Below are 16246 nucleotides of genomic sequence, written 5' to 3'. Positions count from 1 at the left end.
TTTCACTAAAAGCTACCTGTTTTCAGGAATCAGCCACGAGAGTCAGGATTTGATTCCCTCCTTTTCTTTTTCCAGGGACTCTGCGCCATGACTGAAGTGAGCTGACCCCTTCTAGGCACTAACCTGTAAGAATGTGATCAACACATAGACTTACGAGCACATACTTCACAATATTCAAGATTGAAGAGGTAAGTTGAAAGGAAATCTAGAAGAAAACATGATCAAAGAAGCTGTTCTGTTTGTTCTCTGGTGTCTCTTGAAGAATGTCAGTGGAATATAACCCACTGTCTTTCCATTTTTGGCTTGGCAGCCAGGAAATTTCAGTGTCTGTCAAGGCCAGTCCTCCCTCTCAGTAATCCTTGTAGCTGGCCTACTTCCCTCCTATCTGGTTTTGTACTTATATTCACTACCTAACTGAATGTGTGAGTTTTTGGGTGAATTTATATTAATGCATTTTTTGAAAAGGGACAAATAAGCCCTGGCTGGTGTAGCTCGGTGGATTGAGCACAGGCCTGCGAACCAGACAATCGCGGTTCGATTCCCAGTCAGGGCACATGCCTGGGTTGCAGGCCGGTCCCCTGCAGGCCACTTCCCAGCAGGGGACACACGAAAGGCAACCATACATTGATGTTTCTCTCCCTCTCTCCTTCCCTTCCCCTCTAAAGATAAATAAAATTTAAAAAAAAAAAGAAAAGGGACAAATGATAAATACTGCTTTCTTGCCCCAAATGTGCACTGGGTTTTAGAATTTGTGTTCTTCAATAAACAAAGCACAGACTTCTAGGCTCAGAGCCCCAGGAAGTAAAGCCAGCCTTCTTCCCATCTCCTTCCCTGACCCCAGCCAACTCTCTTCCTAAAGTCTATGTGAAGATGTCCTCCTTCTTAGTAGACTACACTTAACAAGTTGTTTCTACAACCTGGAAGTGCTGGGGAAAAATAGCCAGATATGTCCTGAAAACTCTTCCTTTTGTTGGGGGGGGTGCTGTATTTTATTTTTATTTTTCCCCTCAGCTTTATTGAGCTATAATTGACTTATTGTATGAGTTTAAGATATACAACCTGTTGATTTGATACATTTATGTATTTCAATGTGGTTACCATGGTAGCACTAGCTGACACCTATCATATCACATAATTACCACTGCTTTTTTTTGTGGGGAGTACATTTAAGGTCTACTTTCTTATTAACTTTCAAGTACAGTACTGTTTCAAAATACAGTACTGTTAACTATATTCACAATGCAGTGTATTCACTCCCTAGACCTTATTAATCTTCTATCTGGATGTTCGGACCTTTAACAAACATCTCCCCATTTCTTCCCTCCCCTCCCACCCCCAGTCAGAGCTCTTCCTAAGCAAAAAAAAAAAAAAAAACAAAAACAAAAAAACACACCTACATCTCATCATTGTTCTGTATTTTCAACTTCCCTCTTGCCTAAGTTCCTTGCCTTAACCCCACCTCCACCTGAAGACATTTGTATTCTGAGTATAAATGTGGGCTATGCATAGGGTTAATGGGTTTTTTTCCTCCAAATTTTGTCCATGTGAGAAAGTAGTCCATGTCTACTTGAAAGAGTCTCAGAACTGAAGGAAGGGACTCTGGTAGACAATTAAAATGCCAGGCAGGAAAATCCGACTTTGATCTTCAGATACTGCTTCTAAGGACCATAAGGAGAAGGTGGGTCATGGGTTGGAAGATTACTATACTAGTCAACACCTTAGGCTCTAAGCCACAGAAAACAACTCTGGCCAGTTTATGTGGAACATCAATTCATTGGAATGTTATGGGGGAGCTAAATAGAACAAAAGGAAAAGTTGGAACACCAGGTGTGGAAGGGCAGGGAGTAGGCAACTCAGGGTGTGTAAGTAACAGGCTTATCCACAGTCTCCTGAGACTGAATGAGCATCAGTAATGTGTAGTCTTGTCCATCTGCTCAAGGGTCAAACTCCAAAAAATGCATCTGTGTGACCCAGCTTATGCCCACGATCGTACAGTAGCCAATGTACATGGCATGGGGGTCCTTCTTCACAAGTCCAATAATGGTCTGTGCTCAGTCGAGAAGGGCAGCTCCCTCAGAGTGGAATCAGAACGCTGATAAGCAGAAGAAGGGAAAGCGGATGACAGTAGGGCAAAAGCAAACAACAGAACCATCTCATGCTTGTGAATCGTTCATTAGTGGCAGTCATTGGCACTAAGACTTCTTACAAACCTGGTCATTCTGCAAGCTGTTCACTCTTATATTAGTCCCCTCTCCTGACACTACGGTTAGGACTCTGACTTCTGTGACTTCAGGAAGTGTGAGAGACAGAGTGGTATCCTGGAAAGCTCTTACCCAAAAGTCTGTTAAGAGTCTCAAGTTCCTAAGACAAGCAACCACCTCCTTATGGGAAAATATGGCCTACCCAATATAACTGTTAAACAGTCACATTTAAGTCAAGGATGTGTTGCTTCGGTGATTCCATCTGGAGACTTGGCTGGGAAACACACGCTTTAAAAACATGGCAGCAGTATCTCTTTCTATAAAATGTTTTACTTTGATCAATTCCCACATACCATTCAGTGGGAAAATGGTATGTGGGTCAATGGCCTAGAGCACCCCTGCTCAGGGGTGCTTCTTGTTTTCTGTTGCATCCTTTGGAAAACCCCTTTTCTGAGTCCCAAGCACATTTGAGCTAGGACAACCGATGTGTCATTTGGAGCTCTGGGGAGGAGAGACTTTTTGATGAAGTTCAAGTGGATTAATTCCAGGGGCCCATTGGAGTTGTGTTGATGCTTTCCTTAGTTCCTGGGTACAGTGGGGACTTTAACTGCACCAACACTGGTACCGACTACCTATTTCAAGCAGCCTTCTCTCACAAACATTCTGGAAGGTTACTCTCTTATCTCCTTCCTGGTGTTTTCCATAATCTGCAATCATTTTGTTTCTTGGCTTTGTTAAAGAGAAAACCATGAATTCAAAATGGTGTCACCTGTGTTTTAGCGTGATGATTTACCCAATGACACCTGACCTAATCGCTGTTTCAACCTTTCCTGGAAATATCATCTTAATTAACCAGTCTGGAATTCTTTTTTTTAAAAATATTTTATTTATTTATCTTTAGAGGGGAAGGGAAGGAGAGAGGGAGAGAAACATCAATGTATGGTTGCCTTTCGTGTGTCCCCTGCTGGGAACTGGCCTGCAGGGAACCGGCCTGCAACCCCGGTATGTGCCCTGACTGGGAATCGAACCGCGATTATCTGGTTTGCAGGCCCGCCAGTCTGGAATTTTCTGATCAAGCACTAGTAAGGTAATCTGTCACAGGAGCCCTTCCACCTCCATAGAAAGAAGAAGCAACCTGCATGACAAAAACCCTAGCTGCTCTCTACCCACAAAAGAAATTGTTTTAGTCTAAAAATAATTCTTTCTTTTGTTAATAGCTCCCTTGCCCCACCCTTATTCCTATAAAAACCTTCCACTTTGTAAAACTCCTCTATGCTCTCTTCTTGTTACAAGATATGATACTGCCCAATTCATTAATCACTTAATAAAGCCAATTATATTTTCAAATTTACTTGGTTGAATTTTGTTTTTAATATTTTTCATCACCTGTGTCCCATTAGGATGTAAGGTCCACACAAAGTCTGTCTTTTTCAATTATATCCCGACCTCAGTACCTGGCACACAGTAGGCCTTCAATAAATATTTGTTTTGTGACTGAATTGCTATGGATGTGAGTGCAAGTGACTGCCCAGAAGACAGAGCAGGGTGGTAACCTTTTGCCCACGGAGAGGAGAAGCTGATCTCTCATTCTTCATTTCAGTGTACCTAGTATGCGCCATGCATTGGACACACAGCAGTGAACAAGGCAGTATGTTTATAGTGCTTTATTTGCTGAAGGATGATGAATTCTACTTGCTCTGCTGACCAAGGATCTTGAAATTATTTGAATGGTAATAACTGTAATATTAGTAATTAGTAAGAATAAATACCCACGCACTTTGCACATTTTACCTAATTTAAATCCTTCTAACAACTCTGTTAATGTTAAGTTTGAAAAGATGAAGCAAGTTGGTCTCGGAATGTGAAGAAGAAGGACCCATGGTCACATAGCTTGTGAGCATTGAAACTGGTTGGTCTTTGTAACCCTGAAGCCTATGATATTTCACTTAAGCAGCTGGGCAGACAGTGACAAGGTAGCAGAGTACTAATCTCTCCCCTAAGATATCTCCAGCCCCAGCAGACCGTGGCACTGGAACACGCAGGAAATTTAGAATAACAACCAATCATTCACACCTTCTTAAGGTTCCTCACCTTTTGGTGATGACTGCAACATTTACCTAAATACGTATAATGGGTCAGGTGTTTGACTTACCTCATTGCCTCGAGTCCTATCAGTCTGGTGCAGCAGATGTTATTTTTGTGCCCATTTTTCAGAGGAGAAATCTGAGGCTTAGAAAAGGCAAGTCTCTAGCCCATAGCCCTATAGCTGCTCAGAAGTGGCAGTAGGTTTCAAAGTCACACCTATTGATATTAAACCCAGCCAACCATAACAAACCCCATGTAAACTGCATCAACTCACCGTCTTTCTTTCATCTCTGGACTTTCATTTAGACTACTTTTTCCATTTCTCCAGAGTAAACATTATCTGCTATTTGAAGACTCAACTCAGACATAACTTCCTCTAAAGAGGCATCTCAGACTTTCCCTTCTTCTGCCGAGTATGCCAGGAGTCTTGGGGTGAGAGCAGAGAGGCTCCATTTAGAGCAAATAGCTATGAAGTCCGCTGAGGCGTGCATCAGGTCTCAGCCAGAGCAGGGCCAGTGAGGTCGTCAGGGCAAGCTCTCAGTCCCACTCCCTCTCTACCTCTGGTATTACCAGTACAGGAAGTTCTTCCCTAATATTGTAACAGATATGCCTGTACCGGATCCCCAGAGTAACAGCCGAACTACTCATAATCCCCAGAGGGAAAGCTTCTCTGCTTAGGCCTAAATCCAGGGTAGGACTTTTATTGGCCGGATTTGGGGCGGATGCCCAGTCTTGAGCCAATCAGTGTGAACAGGTGGATGCTGTGTTCTGATTTGCCAGGCCTGGGTCACATGCCCAAAGTGGAGGAATGGAATAGGCCCCACCTTAACCTCGAGAACTGAGGGTGGGGGAGGAGCGGTGTCGCCAAAGGAAATGTGAGATGCTGTTATCAGGCTGGAGAATGATGATCATCAGGGAACAATAACAGATGTCCACTACACACCCAAACCCAGATGGACTGATACCCGATTTCATCTTCATAACCAAGTATCATGTGGGGATTTTTGTTGTATGTGATTTTTTCTCCCCCACAAAACTATAAACTCCAAGACAGAGGCTATGCACTTCTCTTTGTTGTAACTCCAGCAGCCGGTATAGTGTCTGACACAGTAGACATGTTCACATAACATTTGTTAAATGAATAATCGAATGTATTAATTTATGAAGAGCCAATGATATTTTATCTTTCAAAGGCAGTATTATGGTAAGGTAGAAAGAACACAAATGCTAATCAGTGTTTCTCAAAGTATAGTCTGGAAAACCAAGTGCTTCTGATTAAAATACAGATTCCTGGGCCACAGAGCAGAACTATTGACGCATCACCTCAGTAAACTGGATTCAGGTGATCCTTATGCACACTCCTCTTAGAACCATGGCTCCGTAGTCAATCAGAATCCCCTGAGCACGAGGCCCCACGCCACCATGGAGCTCCAGGTGTGCGAGATGAAGGGAGGCACACAGCTCAGTGTGCTCCTCTTTAAATTGGGGCTAAGAAAGCCTACATAGTAATATGTAATGAAAAGTCAACAAGATAGCACAGATAAAATATCTTTATAAAGTGCTATATTAAAGTTTTATTAAATTTTTCTAGTAATGGCTGCTAACTTCTGCAGTGCTTACTATGCATGTGTCAGGTGCTGTTCTAAGTACCAACTGTAGGTGTCAATTCACTTAAGCCTCAACACAACTCTCTGAGATGGGTACTGTTAATATTCCCATTTTTGCCAATGAGGAAACAAAATAGTTTTTCCTAATAAGGGTCTGAGACAGGATTTGAATTTGAACTCAACTGCTCTGATGCCAGACGCCAAGCCCCTAACCACTCGCTCTCACTTTCTATTATATGGATGTTATCCTTCCCTACACAATTCACCCCCACCCCTTTCAGGGACAAAATTAAAAAAAACATTGAAACTCTTTGAGGAAAGTAAGCTCTAAATATGACCTAAGATTTAAAAACATTGTTGAAAGGAGAACACTGAGAGTGATGATCATGTATCAGTTACATGGCCTTGACAGAATGCCTTGGTGAAGAACTGATTTATCTGCAATAGAAAAGTCTCATTCCTAAAATGTACCTTGCTAGATTTTATAACACCTCTGTGCTTTGAAAACCAGAACTAGTCTTTAATCTTAAATGACTGTTTTTATTTTGAATTGGTATATTTCTTCCTCATTCTTTACTTCTAGACACCAATATATTTTTTCCATGAAGCATGAGCAAAGCCTGAAGTGTAAGCCAAGCCCTCAGCAATGTGATAGTTGTTACCAAGGATTTGAGAATAAGAATACAAAACCTAGAATCAAGATTTAAATGCTTCACTCTAGTATCTGAGATGGCACAGGTCCCACCTCAAATGGAATAAAGAAGGCATTAAGAAACCACAGAGCCCTGGCTGGTGTGGCTCAGTGGATTGAGTGCTGGCCTGTGAAGCAAAGGGTTACCGGTTCGATTCCTAGTCAGGGCAAAACCCTAGCCTGGGTTGCAGGCCAGGTCCCCAGTAGGGGGCGTGTAAGAGGCAACCACACATTGATGTTTCCGTCACTTTGCCCCTCCCTCTCTCTCTACAAACAAACAAATAAATAAAACATTTTTAAAAAGAAAAGAGAGAAACCACAGAATTCCTTCTGAGTTCCTCAGCTGGTGGACTCAGTTAAAAACCCCATCGAACTGCTACATTGTGTTCACCTGGCTCTGCCAGACGCCGAGTACTGCTGCCGGCTAGTGCCTGGACTCACACGTTTAAAGACGATGCACTGTTTCTCTCTGATATATATCATTGATCTACTTTGTTCCACAGAGAAAACATTAAAATGAGGTGGTTTCTAAAGGCCAGAGGAACAACTCTGAGAAACAATTTAACTACTTCGTGACCTGTCCACAAAGCCGTGTGTCTGTCTTCACTTTTTTGGCCCCTCTGCTCCATGCAAAATTAGAAAGCCAGTCGCCTGGCATGAGGTTTTTGCATGGTCACTAGGAGGAAGAAGAGCACTGAATGTGAACTGGTGACATATGGTACCCCTTGGGGGTGGGGCATTATGGCTCTAGAAGAGAGGGATTTTTTTGGTGAATGGCCAGCTTAGCAGAACTTTTAGAAAATCCTCAAAGGCGAGTTGATACATTTTTTCACTCATGAAAGAAACATCCAGAGGGTGGTACTAGGGGCACCAACAGTTTCAAATCAGCCCCTCCAAAGACCTAGGGCCAGTGTCTGGAGTTGGCTGTGTGATGAAGAGCCCACCTTTCTGCTCATTTCCTAGCTCAGGGCCTGCTGAATTCTGTCCCTGTCCGTCCAGTGTCCACCACAGAGCCAGGCCACGGCTCTCTTTTCTTGGGCTATGTACTTTCAACCAGTTTTGAGCAGCCCCATTTCAGATTGGCCTTTTTATGTTTGATATAAAGAATAGTTGTTGGCCAATTTCATCTTTTCATCGCTGTTCTCTAGGCCTGAATCCAAGCAGTTTGTCAGATGCTCATTAACTCCCCCTTTGGCTCTTTCTAGTGTGTCTCCTAAGCTCATTGTGCCAAGAACTAACGCTTTCTTTTACACGATTCTCTTTCTCTGCTCCATCAGGGAGACAAATTACTTTCCAAAAGGGATCGCCAGGGATGGTTTAATGAGAATTTCTTTGGGGCTAGGCATGGAACGCAATATAGTTAACATTCGGTGGACTTAATTGGACTTTTCTTTTCTGCCTCTTTTAAAAAAAATCTGAAGCTATCCTGTTAATCTCTCATTTGTAATCAATTGTGTTGACTAAACAAAAGTCTAGGTCGTCTTTTCTTCCTGTCCCAGACAATCCTTTGTTGCCTCTAAATGCCTCATTCTTGAGTGATCCTGGTCTCGTACATGGGCCCGATTGTTGACAGTTCATTATTGCGCTTTTGTCCATTTAATCTTTCTTGCTGTGTTTTGCATGTGCATGCCTTAATGAGCTCCGTTGGCAATTAACATGTTTCTAGGAGCAAACTGGTTGCTCAGACGGTTGAGAGGGAAGTGCAGGGAAAAGGGCAACGCAGCTGCCTTGAGGTTGTTTATTTCCCAGCATTTTCTCAAGACTCCTGTCCTCTCTTTTGGCAGCCCCCCACCCCTCACTTTTACTTGGTCTGCCTTCCTCCGAAGCCCATTCAGAACCAGCACACCTGGATGCCTTGTTGCTATAACTCTTGGGCCTGGCTCAGGCAGCCCTCTACCATCTTGAGAGCCAAACAGCCCCTCTGGGGACTTTAGAGACCCATTTCTGCAGCCAAGGCAAGAAGAAGCACAGTGCTCCCCCAAATACGTCTGGATGCTGGCAACTTCTCTGTGTCGCTCTTTGCAGAGAGGAACCTCTAACCCGCCTAAGGCAATAGGACTGTACAATCTGTTATGTACAAGGCTGTGGCTTTGGAAGAAGGAGAGGGTTTTTTTTTTTTTTTTTGAGTCTTGCTGGCAAGATTGCTGAAGTGTGAGCAGTCATGGACAGAACAAACATCTTGTAGGGGAAAAGATAATTGGAGTCTTTTTTGTGTCTGTGACAGGATCCCCCTCCCCCGCAATTCGATTTGTTTCAAATATTTCTTAAGGGTGGACTCTTCAATTCAGTCAAGTTTAGAATATTAACATGCAGCTGATGACTACCTTGTTTAAGTCATTCACTAATATTGCAAACTACAAGTCATGCAAACAGTTTAATATTAAGAGAGAAAAAATTAGAAAACAGAGCATTTCACCCATCAATTCCGATGCATGGTGAATAACTAAGAAGGATCCTAATTAAGATGGTTATTAAGAGGACTTAGAGTTGCCTTTAGTACCTGTCTATGAAAGATGTTTATGATTCAGGCAAAAGGTTCATCTTCTCCTGGTACTAATTTTCCAGTGAAGGAATCTTTTATTAAATCCCAAACCTGAAGGAAGCAGACATCTTAAACTCGGGAGGAGTGACTTCAAACCTGTGGGAAGTAGAGCTAAACTCTATAGATAGAGAATAACTCTTGTTTATCTACAATTACCACCAGATGTGAAGTAACACCTCCTCAGGTGAGAGCGATTGACAGGAGCTGGTGCGAAGGTTAAGTAACAATCAGATTATGATTGTTACCTCAAGGAGGTTGCAGCAAGCAAGAAACTCTGCTCAGGTTTGCCTCAGAGCCCCAGTTACTGCGGAGATGAGCAGTCCAAGAGAGAAATGCCTTCTGTTCCACCTATTAGTTTTACTGCATTTGCTACCTAGTTTGCAAGAATGCCATCTTCACCCCTCTCTAGAACTGCACCTGAAAACAAAATTTCTACAGTTTTATGAATGGGCTACATTTTAAATCTTTTTCCTGTGAAGATTTGTTACAGAAGAATTTCTCTAAGAAAGTTCTCTCACTTGAGGGTTAGAAAGTTAATACCCTGAATGGGGAATACACCACTTATTTTTTATTTACATTTTCTTCTTAAAGGAAAAGAGGAGCACTTGATAGCAATTTCCACACGCAGGCTAACTTTTAAACCCAATTCTCTAAGAAGACGCTGGTGCACCAAATTTTGCGGTGTCTGCCCCTTGCCCAAAGTTCTGGAACTATTCAGAAACAAGGTGCCTTTGCCTCGATTATTGTCTGGTCACCAATAAACACATCTGCAAAGGATCCTTTTCAGGGATTCAAGAAGGAGCCTACTTTGGTTGAGGGGATGCCCTGGGGCACCCAAGATCTCCGAGAAATGGGGGAGGGGTGTGCGTAGGAGGCGGGGCTAATAAAACCTGAGAACAAGGAAAGGCGCTGGCTCCTCAAACCAGCCCTTGAGATAGATGCCTGGGAAAAGCTAGGCGATATTTCCATAGCCTTGGCCGCCAAGTCCTCCTCGCCCATCCTGGGGTTTCCTGGGGTTTGTGGCATCTACCGAGCTTTCGGAGTTAAACTCCGAAAATCTGCATATCCCTCTGGGTCCCAATCTCCCCTCAGTGAACTGCAGCCAGAACGAGCTAACATTTAAATTCCTCCTCGCTTCCTCGTCCCCCTCCTCCCCTGGCTGCGTCTTCCCAGACTGGGGGTCTGGGGGAGGATACAAAAACGAGGACGCTCTCCTTTCAGGAAATGGAATTATAATGTACACGTTCCTATTTCTGAATCGGAGGTACTAAAAATACCCTCGCGACAGCCTGAGGAAGCTGTCGCCGTCCTCTGTACAAACAAAATCGACAATTCTCCTTCCCCACGCAATGGATCTGCGAATTGGACGGGGGGCCTGGGACCCGGCCGTTGACTGTGACTAGGACAAAGCTCTCACCCAGCAGCTGAACGTCTTTCCTGGGTCCCAACCTGAAGATGCCACCTCAACCAAGAGGACTGGAGGCAGTTTAAACTCCCTAAAAGTTCGAATCCCAGCCCTACCTTGTCCCTGTGACCCTAAGCGAGTCATTTAGCTTCTCTTTGCCTCAATTTCTCCGTCCATCTGTAAAGAGGCAATAATCACCCCGCAGCTTGCGGGCTGTGAACATTCGAAAGAATGTGTGTCCAGGGCCTGGCATGAAACAAGCGCTCAAGAAATGCTCGCTTTTAAAATTGTGTAAGCCTCTGACGGGAGGCGTACTAAGCACCTAGCGTATACCCAGCGTTGGAATAACCAGATAACAAGTCGCGTTCAGAGTTAGTTGGGGATTTCCTTTTTCATCTTTCCCTCCAAATAGCCTCCAACTGCCGTGGAAACCCGCGTCGGACCAGCGCCCAGCCTCCGCCGCCCTAGCTCTTGCCATAGCAAGGCTCTGTGGAAGCGCACTCGCAGGCCCGCGCCGCCTTTCCTCCCGGCGTTGGGAAACAGTGTTCCAAAAGACGTGGGCTGAATCTCCGTTCAAATATTAAGAGTGTGTGGGTGTGTGTGTGGGGGGGGGGAGGTCCGGAGGTCCGAGCCAGTAATCCGAGCTTTTGATTATCCAGATTCGGATCAAACGGGGCGGCGGCGGCCGACCCCCTCCTGGGAATGATTAGATGATTAATGTAATGCTGTTTGAAGGGTCTCTGTTTTCTCTCTTAATTTGGGTCATTACTTAGGAAGCAAGCGTGAAATCATTTCATCAGCGTGCTCGGCGGCGGAGATAGCTATTCAGGAAATGGGCTAACTGCGCGGTAATCAAAGAGCTGGAGGCGGTGGCTGCGGGCTCCGGGAGCCCGGGTGCGCCCTCCCGCGGCAGGGCGCCCAGCACCCGGAGTCCGGCCCCAGATCAGCAGCGTGGATCTGGGAGCCCCAGAGCTCAGGCTGGGCTGGGGATCCTTGGCCTCCAGCCCTCGCCTCCGGAAAACTTAGGTCGCCCGGAGAAGGGTACAGGTCCAGGAGCGCCACGGCTGGGCAGTACCCCAGCCATTTATCCCCGCGCGACGCGGCGCTTTGCTCAAGGGCGCACCCCAAACCTGCTCCCCAATATCCAGCCACTTTAACCCTTTAAAAAAAAGAAAGAAAGAAAGAAAATCTCACCCAAATAAAACAACACCCAGAATTCCAAGCGTCGGAACATTCACCAAATAGAAAAATTTCGCTACGTGGAGGCCGATGCAGGCCTTTTCACCCTGGCTCATGGGGTTGGGTCAGGGGCAGGGTGTTAACCGAGAAGCACCTCAGGAACACGGGTTGGGCCTCCTCGTGGTCCCAGCGCACCGAAGAAGTCGCGTTAGGGCAGGGAAATGCTATAAACGCCTATTTCCTTCTCATTCTTCGGGCTTGCTGAGCTGACCTTGCGGCGAGGGGTGAGGGGGCGGGGAAGAAAACGCGCACTAATGATTCCGTTTATTGAATTATATATGTATATATTCCGTGTTCGCATGTACAGGAGGATTTACATGGCTGTATAAAGATGGCTGGGGGCGCCGTGCGCTTTCCGGGCATTCACGTGACAGGCTCCTGTTAAAACCCACCGCCCGAGGAGAAGCCAAGGCCTGGAATTAAATACTTTTCGGTACTGGGTTTAAATAAGTTTCCCGAATACGCAAAGGTGGGAGTCACTTGTTTGCTGCCAGTCATCGAGGAAACGTTTAGCTTTCCAAAAATATGCTGGTTTTGATAAATAGATTTTAGCCTCTCTGCTATAGTTTTTTTTCCCTCTTAATTTTAGAAATAAGTTTATACGTGTGATCTGTTTGGGGGTTGGATAGGGCAGGGAGGGAGGGCAAGGCAGTAGCTCTCAACTCTGCACTGTCCGAGTTAAGTCCTTTGTGGAGGGGGCGGCGGGGCCCACGCTGTCGTGGAGTTTGCGCACGTGTTTCTTTAAATCAAAGTTTCTGCAAAACCCTTTGCCGCAAGTGGCGCACGTGAAAGGTTTCTTGTCGTTGTGCGTGTGCATATGGAAGGTCAGGTTGTAGACCTGGTGGAAGGCCTTGTTGCAGATGGTGCATTTGTACTGCTTTTCGCCGCTGTGGGTCAGCTTGTGGTTCTTGTAGTTCCCTACAGGAGACCAAAAACAAAAACGTGGGGGAATGAAGTGGATTGGGGGGGGGGGGGGGGGGGCGGCGGGGAGTCTGGGCGTCCCGGGGTTGGCTCAGGGGCCGGCGCAAAGAAAGCGATGCTTGGCTAAGCGGACGCGACCTCTCAAAGTGAAGAAGTTGTCAAACTTCGTGTGCGTCAAGCCCTGGGCTCTCACGAGTGGCTGGAAGGCCGAGTCCGCAGTCAGCGCCCTGAGCCTCTGCCCCGCCTTGCCCTGAGGCCCGCCTGGCGTCCCTCACACTGTGCTCCGGGGGCCTGGAAACTTTTGCGCAGCCCAGAGACACTCCGGGTCCTACTCTGGGCTACCACTTTGCTCCAAGAAATTCTCACGAACCCGGGGTTCATTTTATTTTCCTTCTCATTAAAATATATATACATATTTTAATTATATATATAATATATATAAATATATATTATATATATTTATATATATATATATATATTTATATATATATATATATATATATATATAATTTGTCCTGTATATATATATATATAATTTCCTCTGGTCCTCCAACCCCCACCTGGGGACCTGACAATGCTTTAGAAAATCCAAGAGGGTCCCCGCTGGTTGGGGATACTCTGGACAGCAGCAGTTTCCCCGACCCTTAAGTTGTTTCTAGGTGGTGGATTTTGCCACGATTTTTTTTTCATTAGAAAGGGGAGTCGCGGCTATAAAGGGATGCTTTTCCTGTAGGACAACACTCTCTTTCTCCCACTTTCTTTCCCTCTACACCTGCCTTCCTTTCCACCCCCCAAATGCGCAACCAACCTGAATCCAGCGAGGTCTACTAACCCGGCCGGGAAAGCTTATCCCCAAACCCAGCACAACCCGATTGCAAAGAAATGCTGCTCCCGAGCCCGCAGCTCTCCAATTCCTTGTCTCTGGGTTTGGTTTTTTTTTTTTTTTTTTTTTCTTTCTTTTTTTCTTTGTTTGTTTTTGCCCTGTGTGGCGGTGACCCGCCGAGTCCCGGGGTGAGAATGAGAAGAGGGCCTCGCCCCGAACATTACCTTTTTGGTGAAAGCCTTTGCCGCAAAATTCGCAGACGAAGGGCTTGTAGCCCGCGTGGATGCGGATGTGCGTGTTGAGTGTGGAGCTGCGGTTGAAGGCTTTGCCACACTGGTTACATTTATGAGGCTTTTCCTGCGGAGAGGGGCGGGAACACAGTGAGGTTGATCGCCCGGCAGGGAAAGGCTGCCCCGGGGAAATCTGAAGGAACACCTTGAAGCGACAGGGCCACTCCGGGAGGGGTGCGGGAACCCTCCGCCATTCTCTCCCCAACGACCTTGCTCCTGCGTGGGATGTTGCACGCGAACTGGGCCGGACCCGGGGCCACATACCTGGGTGTGGATAATTTTGTGTCTGCACAGCGTGCTGGCCTGGCGGAAGCCTTTGCCGCAGACTTTGCACACGAAGGGTCTGGCTCCGGTGTGGACCGGCATGTGGCGGGTGAGGTTATAGTGAGCATTAAACACCTACGGAAGGATGTGAGGGGGCCTTGTGGTGGGTCCATCAGAGAGTCCAGCATCAGTCCCGGGAAGCTTCCTTGCCCAACCAACAATCCCCTCCCCCAACCAGAGCCCTTTTATTTTGCAAAGGGTTTCCCAAACCCCTGCTCACGTCTGTACTGTGTGGCTAGTGACAACGGCATCCCCATTTTACAGAACGGGAAACCGAGGCCCCTGATTTGAGTAGACAGCTACCAGGAAGCCCCTGAACTTGAGAAAGAGGACTGCCAGGCTGCTCCAAGGTAGCAACCACCGCTGCTCCCCACTCCCAGGCCCCACAGACCCCACGCCTCACCTTGCCGCACACCTCGCACGTGAAGTTTTTAGGCTTGCCGTCAGCGGAGGCTCCGGGCAGCTTTCCGTGGCTCTTGACGCCTCCGCGCTCGGCAGTCAGGGCCGAATTTTCTTTCAGCACCTGTTCCAGCGGCGCGGGCAAGCGCTCCTTATGGGCGTAGGGGGCGGGATGGGGAAACTTGTCCGCGGCCAGGCCGGCCAACTTGGCATTCTCCAGCAAAAAGAGCTTGGGGTGCGCGGCCAGGGCAGTGGGGGCCTGCGAGTTGAGAAGGCTGGACGGAAAGAGGTGGCCGCCGAGCAGCTCAGAGGGAGGGTAGGCGGCAGAGTCCAGGTAGTTGAAGTAGTAGAGTGAGCCGCTGGCCGGCAGCCCCACCGCGTGGTTGATGACCTGTGGTTTGATGACCCTGCCGGCGGGCAGCGCAGACGGCGCCAGGCCCAGCTCGGCCTTGCAGCACACGCCACAGTTGGTTTTGCACAAGCCGCTAGCGCCGCACACCGGAGCCCCCCCGCCGCCACCGCCTCCTCCTCCGCCGCCGCCCGCCCGGAGGCTGCTTTTCCAGAGCTCGGAGTAACTGAGCAGAGTCTTGGACGGCACGTCGTAGCCTAGGGGTTGGAGAGGGATCATGCAGGGCAACGGGGAGCACAGGTTCAGCAATTTCTTGCCCTGGCCGCTGTCTGCCTCCAGTGCCCCCGGCCGGGGCTCCAAGGGCTCACGGGGCTCCGACGTCTTAGCCATGATGCGCTCGATGGAGAAGGCCAGAGTCTTGGAAGTGGCCTGCGACGCTCCGGCTCGAGGACAGGCCGGGGGCACCATGGTCTCCAGGGAAGCCGAGCTTGCCATTGCGCACGGAGCCGAGTTGTGCGGGACTGGGCCAGGGCGCAGCCTCTCTCCTCTAAGTCTGCATTCCGGAAAAGGCAAGGAGGGAAACCGCAATTTAATAAGCACCTTGTCGGGTCCAGGTCACCCATTTGCATTCAAATGAACAGGGGCAGAACAAAGTGCACCCAAGGGTACCAAATTACCGCCCATTAACCCGGCGCGCAAAGGAACCCACCAGCCCCTGCCTTGGGACTTTGAAAGGGGAAGAAGGGGGAGGGTTTACAAAGAAAAAGGAAAGAGAGAGAGAGGAAGGGAGAAAGAAAGAAAAGAGCGTTAAATTAGCCCCCCTGAGCTGTTCCCTGGACCCTGGCCTCCGGCACGCGTGCTGGGAGCTGGACAGTGAAGCGGCAAAGTTAAAGAGGATCAGGAAAGGTACCTCGCGTTTACCTCTTTCCCCCACCGCCAAGGAGATGCGTTCCGAGCCATGCAGCGTGTTTCCTCTGTCACATTTTAATGGCAAACATCTTCCCCTCCGCGTGAGATCACTGTCTTTTACATTCAGCTGACATCACATGAAGTCACTTCAAGTGGAATGACTTGGGCGGCGGCGCGGCTCCGGTAGCGGCCCCTGTGTTCCCCCGCGCCTGCGGGCCGCCGCCACAGCCCCTCAAACTTTAAAAGGAGGCAACTGGCGCTCGCGCTCCCTTTGGGAAAGTGCGAGCGGTTCGCGAATCGGGAAGGAGGGGAGAGACGCGAGGGGGAGGGGGAGGAATCGTGATGGTTTTGCCGGTGGAAAAAAAGGTGGGGGGAGTCCAAACCCAGGCAGAGTTCTGTGCGTGAGTCACAACTTTGGGGGCCTACAGGTGTGGGGGACGCGGCGAGGGCGGGGGGGTCCT

The 16246-nt window shown here is 47.6% G+C and overlaps 1 protein-coding gene across 1 annotated transcript; it reads right to left on the bottom strand.

Moving 5' to 3' along the window:
* Positions 1-12428: 12428 nt before the first annotated feature.
* On the bottom strand, positions 12429-15834 carry FEZF2 (FEZ family zinc finger 2). The gene is made up of 5 exons (XM_037163401.2): positions 15798-15834; positions 14532-15429; positions 14069-14203; positions 13739-13871; positions 12429-12688 (listed from the first exon to the last, which is right to left on the bottom strand). Exons 2-5 carry the CDS (start codon positions 15369-15371, stop codon positions 12429-12431), a joined length of 1368 nt encoding a protein of 455 aa, XP_037019296.1. The 5' UTR covers positions 15372-15429; positions 15798-15834.
* Positions 15835-16246: the final 412 nt, after the last annotated feature.

The sequence above is a fragment of the Artibeus jamaicensis genome, unplaced genomic scaffold (assembly GCF_021234435.1).
Source record: "Artibeus jamaicensis isolate MK-2021 breed Jamaican fruit bat unplaced genomic scaffold, CSHL_Jam_final contig_519, whole genome shotgun sequence".
Taxonomy (NCBI): domain Eukaryota; kingdom Metazoa; phylum Chordata; class Mammalia; order Chiroptera; family Phyllostomidae; genus Artibeus; species Artibeus jamaicensis.
Note: the sequence above shows the minus strand (reverse complement) of the source record. Positions and strands in the feature narration are given on the sequence as shown.

Coding starts and splice junctions, on each gene's coding strand:
- FEZF2 (XM_037163401.2), bottom strand. CDS start 15,371: ATGGCAAGCTCGGCTTCCCTGGAGACCATGGTGCCCCCGGCCTGTCCT. Junction 14,204..14,531: donor CGTGCGAGGTGTGCGGCAAG/GTGAGGCGTGGG, acceptor ATCCTTCCGTAG/GTGTTTAATGCTCACTATAA. Junction 13,872..14,068: donor ACAAAATTATCCACACCCAG/GTATGTGGCCCC, acceptor CCCTCTCCGCAG/GAAAAGCCTCATAAATGTAA.